General features: G+C 40.0%; 1 protein-coding gene across 2 annotated transcripts in view; it reads right to left on the reverse strand.

Moving 5' to 3' along the window:
* Positions 1 to 19: 19 nt before the first annotated feature.
* si:dkey-23n7.10 (SPRY domain-containing SOCS box protein 3) overlaps positions 20 to 8,523 on the reverse strand; it is a 12,086-nt gene continuing 3,582 nt past the window's right edge. For both annotated transcript variants that reach the window (XM_017709563.2, XM_017709562.2), the window contains 2 exons: positions 2,955 to 3,145; positions 20 to 1,114 (listed from right to left, as the gene is read on the reverse strand). In XM_017709563.2, the coding sequence (XP_017565052.1) occupies positions 908 to 1,114; positions 2,955 to 3,145 (398 nt within the window). In that variant the 3' untranslated portion in view covers positions 20 to 907. The remainder of the gene's footprint in view (positions 1,115 to 2,954; positions 3,146 to 8,523) is intronic.

Genomic DNA, 8,523 nt, shown 5'->3' on the forward strand with positions numbered 1-8,523 from the left:
AGTAAACTGGGAGGAAACATGATTTGAGGAGTTTATATGATGATTAATCATATGGGTGCAGTATATAAACACAAGCTGTGTAGACAGCAAACGAATAGTGATGCAGTACATCTTATATTTGGTGTACTTCAGTTAAATAGGAGCACAAGATTACCTCCTGTCTGTATTGATATTATCTATGTATTCCAGGGTTTTTTTTTTTTTTAAACAAATGCTGAATTTGTAGTAAACAAAGCATACCTTGAGGTCATAGCATATTGGTGTAAGCCTAGTGGGGGTTCTTGTTCGAGGGCTGTCGTGAAGATTCAGTTTTACATTTTTACATAGCAGTTCTGAGCCTTCAGTTACTATTTCTGATGTCATGTGGCCAGCCATGTGAGCAAAAGAAAGCAGTGCTACTGATAAGCAAAAACTTATCATGCTACGTCTTGCTCTACAAAAAGAGATCAGTCTGTTCAGTCACTATTTGTCTGATTCTTCATGGAACAGCTTGACCAAACGTAACGAGTGGATGCTATTAGTTAGTATTAAGGAAATTACAACATGCTAACTGAAAGGTATCTGTTTGACTTCCATGCATTTTCAAATGAACTCAGTACTGTCCAGCAAAGAAAAAGAACACTCACATTAATCAGTCTAAATAAGGGAGAGGATTCTGAGGTCCTAAGACTAACCCAGTATACAGGATTGGGAATCCAAGTGGAAATTGAATACAAGTATTGAGAATATGTATTTAGAATACAGAAATTAAGCATCTGAAGTCAGTCCAATTTACATTTTGAAAAGACCGTATTCACAATACAGTTACTTTTTACATTTTTAGGACAGTACCTTTAGAATACTTACCCAGTAAATAAATAATACAAAAATTCAATTTTGAAAGTATGTGTGTGTGTGTCTTTTAGTTTTAGCTGCGTATGCTATATGTGTGTATTTGGCAGCGTAATACACGAGGCAGAGGCAGCAAGTGTGTGTGTCCAAGGCGGCCAAGGCAGTGTGTGATGGTGTGAATGCAGTGTTCCTGTAGAGAAGAGAGACGAAATGTTCTCAGGCCCAGCTGCAGCTCAGTCTCAGGGGCTGTGGAGCTCACCATCGGGAACAGGGCATTGCTAACCTGCACACAGCAAACATAGCATTTCTAATACAGTAAAAGGCCCCAGCCAAGGAACATTGGTTAGTTACAACCACAGTCCGGTTGGTCTAAACATATTGCTACATCAATATAACACTGTTCACAATTGTAGTATAATTCTGCTGATCACCAGGTAAGGTACTGTTAGGTAACAACAGGTACTAGTTGTTAATTTCAGAAATTCTGAAGTAGATTTCCAATTTCAAGTTCTGAGAATCAATGGAGTCAATTCCAAGTGGCCATAAAACTTTTCGTCAATTCTGAAAATCAGCTGACAACAAAGTACATTATTAAGCAATTGACATGTTTAAAGGCATGAACGACTTCGCATTGGATATACAGCACCATGAAAAAGTATTTGTGGTGCTCCTGATTTCTTCTATTTTTGCACACTTTGTTACAGATCATCAATTTAATACAACGACAACTGGACTATTTAAAACATATTTCAGTAATAAAAAAAACAAGTTTGCTCCCCAAGAATGCCACAGCCATCCATGACCAGGAGTTTAAGAGAGCATAACTGACCTCACTCTCCCTGTGTTTAGGATGGCCCTTCATTCACCCCCTAACATCATTCATCTTGATGTTAGCCAATGCAAAAGTCTGTTAGCTGATATAACAGAATTGGCAGTCAATGTTCTCCTTCAAGAATGTTGAGCATGTTGAGGTTTAAAAAAAATAAAATAATGTCAGGGCTGCTTTGCTTTTTTTCTTTCTTTACTTTGAAATATTCTTTCATAAAGTAATAAATCACAGCAGTGTTGATCTACAACACTGACCAAACACAGATGGGATATGTTATTCATGATAATATTCTGCCTCTGATGTTTTATTGCTTAATTACATTGTAAACATCCAAAAGCTTTCAAGACTGCATTGCTTAAGTTTAGAGTCACCATTTCCTATTCATTCAGAAGAGAAATTTGTATTGTCTTGGTATGTTATTAAAAAATAAGTGACCAAACAGCCCACACATTTGACTAATATCAAACACGATTAAGATGCGTGAAATAATCATTAAATAATGCAAAGTTTTACACAGCAGTGGAATGCTATTATAATAATATTCACAACAATAATATTCAACACACTTCCCTAAAGAATAATCATCTTCATTTCTTAGCAGGAATATAACAGCTGAGAAATGTTGGAAAATGGTGTTAGCTGCTTACAGTCGCTTGCAAAGGTTTCTGTGTCCCTGGTCAAATTACATGGTTTATTGATTTTCTAAGTGAAAATAAACATCTACGGAGAACACTATTCTGCACATTTTAATACACAATTACTTTTTATTTCCCGAAACATAAAATGCAAAAAAATTTTTTATTCTATTTTTTTAAAATAGAAACTTTGCACCAAACAAAAGTTTGTTCCCTTAACAAGGAAGGGGATGGTAGAACATATGTCTTCACTTAAAATCAATACGTCAATACGTCACCCGACCGGGGGTGTTGAAAATTTTGCCTACAATAGTATTTAAGAGAAAATTCCCACAAAACTCAGTGGTCTGTCTTAAGCAGGTCACAAGGAAAGAAAAAGTGTTTAGAATTGCTTACTTCATGTGTTTCAAGAGATGGAAAATGCTTGTGTGGTTTTGTTTTGACTTTGTCATCTTTGGTCATGGTCAAAGCTAATGTTTACAAATGAAGTGCTGTTTTTTATGGAAAAAAATATATCAAATATCAAACAAGGCAAAATTCCCATGAACATTTGATATTACTTTTGACACTATTGTGTATTTTCTTTTTAATATTTTCAATACATGTTCTACCTGCGCATGGCTAAATTCTCTCCTGGTCTTATATGTGCTTTTCCTCACCTGATCCAGGTTAGAGAAGGCCAGTCCAAGGTTTTCTCCATTACGATAGAATGTTAGTGTTCCTGTGGTTCGGTCCAGTAAAACCCCGATGACTGTGTTTTGGTCATAGAATGGTTCTGTGTACTTGCGGCTCTGACCATTGTGCCAGAGAAAGCCTTTATATGACAGACCCCAACTTTCAGCATCCATACCTATAAACACACACAAACACACACACGGTAACTTCTTGGTTTCTATTGATTTCTGTATTACTGTAACTAAGCAATGCTACACCTAAACCTTATCCTAATCCAAATCTCAGTATCCCAACAGCAATCTTTCTGCTCTTTTAATTTGTGGCTCAAATTTGTGCAAAACGGTCATGCTGTCCTATCAGTATGAGGACATACACTCACCGGGCACTTTATTAGGTACACCTGTTCAGTTGCTTGTTAACACAAATAGCTAATCAGCCAATCACATGGCCACAACTCAATGCATTTAGGCATGTAGAGGTGGTCAAGAAAACTTGCTGAAGTGCACACCGAGCATCAGAACGGGGAAGAAAAGTGATTTAAGTGACTTTGAACATGGCATGGTTGTCGGTGCCAGACGGGCTGGTCTGAGTATTTCAGAAACTGCTGATCTACTGGGATTTTCACGCACGTTTACAGAGAATGGTCCGAAAAAGAGAAAATATCAAGTGAGCGGCAGTTGTGTGGACGAAAATGCCTTGTTGATGTGAGAGGTCAGAAGAGAATGGGCAGACTAGAAAGGCAACAGTAACTCAAATAACCAACCAAAATGAGGAATGTTTCCAACATCTTGTTGAAAGTATGCCATGAAGAATTAAGGCAGTTCTGAAGGTAAAAGGGGGTCCAACCTTTTACTAGCCACTACCTAATAAAGTGATCGGTGAGTGTATAGTAAGACAAGCACACACATTTGGTGGAAAAAAAGTCCCCAAACCCCAAAATTATCAAAATCAAAATTGTGATCAAAATTATACAGAAAATTTAGGCTTCAAAATGCAAGTTTGTCCATTTTTATAGATAACACTGTCATACAATGTTTAACTATTGTTCAAGCACCACAACTTGAGATTATTTAACAACTTGACACAGTTTGAAGCCATATGTGGTGTATCAGGGTTTCCACGTCAACAGTGAAGAAGTACTGGACACTTTGACACAATGGCTTAATTTTTTATATTTTATTATATTATTTTGTATTATTATTATTATTATTATTAGATTTTTATCTATGCTAGATAGATGTCTGTTCAGTTACAGAACCAAGTCTTCTCAGCTATCATGTTGCAGTGCTGCCTAGCACTTAAACATGCCACCAGCAGTGCATCGTTCCAAACTATTTTCCTTACACTGAAGATAATCTGAACCCATTCTTTGTATAAAAATGCTCTGACTGAATTAAAAAAGAAGCTGTTTACACTTTTTTCCTGGAGAGAAAAAAAAAAAAAAAAAAAAAAAATCAAGGACGATCCAGGACAAAAATCCTGGATGGGTGGCAGCCTGAGATGATTTAGGCAGTTTGCACGATGCTAAATGGTGTACATTTGGAGTGGACAATATGATAAATTACATCACAATATGCTTTTCTAAGCATATTGTGGATACTGTTGGTACTTGACACAAAATTGCATGTTTCATTACAGACAGAGCATAATTAGTAATGTTTAACTGGATTTAGTGCAGCATAATATGTGAAATGATTAAAAACACCCCACTTTTTAAAGCAGTTTTTAAAAATGTCTCAACTTCAAAATCTCAGAAAAGCTGAATACCTTTATGCATATTGCAAAAATGTCTTGAAGAATCATATATTGTTATTGGTATATTGTTGCCATGTCACACAGCCCGAGTACATAAGCTTGTTAACGACATATTTGTTAGCCACATCAGCCTTGTAGCTTCAGGTCAACTAAAGAAGCAAACATTCAATAGGTCTTGGCTAATGAACTACACTTACAAAACTTTTGCATTCCTTTGCAAAATCTTGCATTTGCAGAGGAACTACATAGCAAAGGCCATATATAGCACCAGAAAGGGTTCTTCTATAAGACCCTTTTGGAAAAGTTCTACATAGAACACATTCTCCAACAATCTAAAGCACACTTTAATCATGAAAAGGGTTCTTTGAGTATCTCTTCATCTTCTTCGTCTTCTTCGTCTTCTTCTCTTGCCCTATCCATTGCCTCCTCTACTTTCACACCAACCATCTCCATGTCCACCTTAACTACATCCATAAACCTTCTCTAAGGTCTACCTCTTCTCCTTCTACCTGGCAGCTCCATCTCCAACATTCTTTGATCAATATATCCACTATTCCTCCTCAACACATGTCCAAACCATCTCAACCTGGCCTCTCTGGCTTTATCTCCAAACTGCTCCACCTTCACTGTCCCTCTGATCTGCTCATTTCTAATCTTGTCCATCCTTGTCACTCCCAACAAAAATCTCAGCATCTTCATCTCTGCCACCTCCAGCTCAGCCTCCTGTCTTTTAGACAGAGCCACAGTCTCCACACCATACATCATAGCAGGACGCACTACTGTCTTGTAAAACTTCCCTTTCACTCTTGCTGCTATCCTTCTGTCACACATCAGCCCTGACACCCGTCTCCACCCACTCCATCCTGCCTGCACCCTCTTCTTCACCTCATTTCTACACTATCCATTGCTCTGGATGGTTGACCCAAGATATTTGAAGTCATCCACCTTTACGACCTCTACTCCTTGCATCTTCACCTTTCCACCTGCCTCCCTCTCATTCACACAAATGTATTCCGTCTTGTCTCTACTGACCTTCATTCCTCTCCTATACAAAGCAAACCTCCACTTCTCCAGATTCTCTTCCACCTGCTCTCTACTCTCACCACAGTTTACAATGTCATCTGCAAACATCATGGTCCATGGAGCCTCCTGCCTGACCTCATCTGTCAACCTTTCCATCACCATTGCAAACAAGAAGGGGCTCACAGCTGATCCCTGATGTAACCCTACCTTCACCTTGAAACCATTTGTCACTCCAACTGCACACCTCACCACTGTCTCACTATCCTCATACATGTCCTGCACCACCCTAACATACTTTCCAGCTACACCTGACTTCCTCATACAGTACCACAGTTCCTCTCTTGGCACCCTATCATATGCCTTCTCTAGATCCACAAAGACACAATGCAGCTCCTTCTGACCTTCTCTGTACTTCTCTACCAACACTCTCAACGCAAAAATTGCATCTGTGGTACTCTTTCTGGGCATGAAACCAAACTGCTGCTCACTGATCTGAACCTCTCGCCTTAGCCTTGCTTCAACAACTCTTTCCCATAACTTCATGGTGTGGCTCATCAACTTTATACCTGTGTAGTTACTGCAGCTTTGCACATCACCCTTGTTCTTAAAAATGGGGACCAATACACTGCTTCTCCACTCATCAGGCATCCTCTCACTCTCCAGGATTTTGTTAAACAACCTGGTTAAAAAGTCCACTGCCTTCTCTCCTAAACATCTCCATACCTCCATAGGTATGTCATCTAGACCAACTGCCTTTCCATTCTTCATCCTTTTTAAAGCTGCCTTCACTTACACTTTACTAATTCTCTGCACTTCCTGATCTTCCCACTACCTGATCCACCCTGCCCGTTGTCCTCCTCTCTCTCTCGTTTTCCTCATTCATTAGTTCTTCAAAGTACTCCTTCCATCTACTCAACACTCTGTTTACTCACTAGTACACCTCCCTTTCTATCCTTTATCACCCTAACCTGTTGTACATCCTTTCCAGCTCTATCTGGAAAGTTATTCTGTTTAGCCAAACGATACAAGTCCTTTACTCCTTCTTTACTGTCCATCCTCTCATACAGCTCATCTTTGGCCTGAGCCTTTGCATTTGCCACCATTCTTTTCACTATGCGACTAGCCTCACAGTACTCCTGCCTACTTCCTTCATCTCTCTGGTTATCCCACTTTTTCTTAGCTGCCTTCTTCTTCTGAATACTCTCCTGGACTTCCTCATTCCACCACCAACTTTCCTTGTCTTCTTTCCTCTGACCAGACGAAACACCCAACACATTCTTGCCAGTTTCTCTCACCACCTTAGCTGTAGTTTCCCAGTCCTCAGGTAGCTCCTCACTGCCCCCAAGGGCCTGTTGCAATTTTTCCCTGAACTGCCTGCAACCATCCTCCTCCTTCAGCTTCCACCATCTAATCTTTTTGTCTGTCTTCACTCTCTTCCTCTTCTTTGTTTCTAATCTCATTCTACAGACAACCACCCTATGCTGCCTTGCTACACTTTCCCCTGGCACCACTTTACAATCTCCAATCTCCTTTAGGTGGCATCTCCTGCTAAGGATATAATCCACCTGTGTGCACCTCCCTCCACTCTTGTATGTCACCCTGTGTTCTTCCCTCTTCTGAAAATATGTGTTCACCACAGCCATTTCCATTCTCTTTGCAAAATCTACAACCATCTGACCTTCCGCATTTCTGTCTTTCACACCATACATACTCAGCACCTCTTCATCCCCTTTGTTCCCTTCACCAACATGTCCATTGAAGTCTGCACCAATCACCAATCTCTCCTCTCTAGGGACACCATCTACCACTTCATCCATCTTACTCCAAAATTCCTCTTTATCTTCTAACTGACAACCAACCTGTGGTGCATATGAACTGACCACATTCAAAATCACACTATCAACCTCCAACTTCAGGCTCATGATTCCTGTCTGACACTCTCTTTACATCCAGAACACTTTTCCCAAGCTGTTCCTTTAGGATTATCCCTACTCCATTTCTCTTCCTCTCTATGGTAGAACAGTTTGAATCCACCTCCAATGTTCCTGGCCTTGCTTCCTTCCTTTCCATCTGGTCTTCTGGACACACTGAATATCTACCTTCCTTCTCTCCATCATGTCTGCAAGCTCTCTGCCTTTACCAGTCATTGTCCCTATGTTCAGAGTCCCTACTCTAACCTCCACACTCCTGCCTTTTCTTCTCTCTCGCTGCCTTCTGACCCGCCTTCCTCCTCTCCTCTTTGATGGTCTTTTACCTACAGTAGTCCAATTTCCACCAGCATCCTGCTGTTCAACAGCACTGGAGGTGGTCGTTGTTAACCTGGGCCTCGACCGGTCCGGTATGGCAATCATATTTGTGATCCGCATTATAGTTTTGGCACAAGTTTTACGCCAGATGCCCTTCCTGATGCAACCCTCACCATTTATCCGGGCTTGGAACCAGCACCAGAAGTACACAAAGTACACCCCTAATGGGCTTGTTTTTATTTACAACAGTATTTATTTTTACACACAAACACAACAGCTCTACAGCTCAGACTACACAAACTCACAAAGGGCCAAAGGTGGCCAGAAAGTTTGGCTATACTTATATAGTATATATAGTATTTGGATTCTTTTTTCCTTCATGGACATCATGGCTGACTGTTCTTCAAAAAGGTCACTGTGAATGAGATTAGGACTTGCTAATCTTCAAACTATCCTACTATCCATGGTGGCACTGTCTATGGTAGTGGATCTGTGTACTTCCATCACTGTGGCACTGTGTGAAAGGTAA

This window comes from Pygocentrus nattereri, chromosome 25 (genome assembly GCF_015220715.1).
Source record: "Pygocentrus nattereri isolate fPygNat1 chromosome 25, fPygNat1.pri, whole genome shotgun sequence".
Taxonomy (NCBI): domain Eukaryota; kingdom Metazoa; phylum Chordata; class Actinopteri; order Characiformes; family Serrasalmidae; genus Pygocentrus; species Pygocentrus nattereri.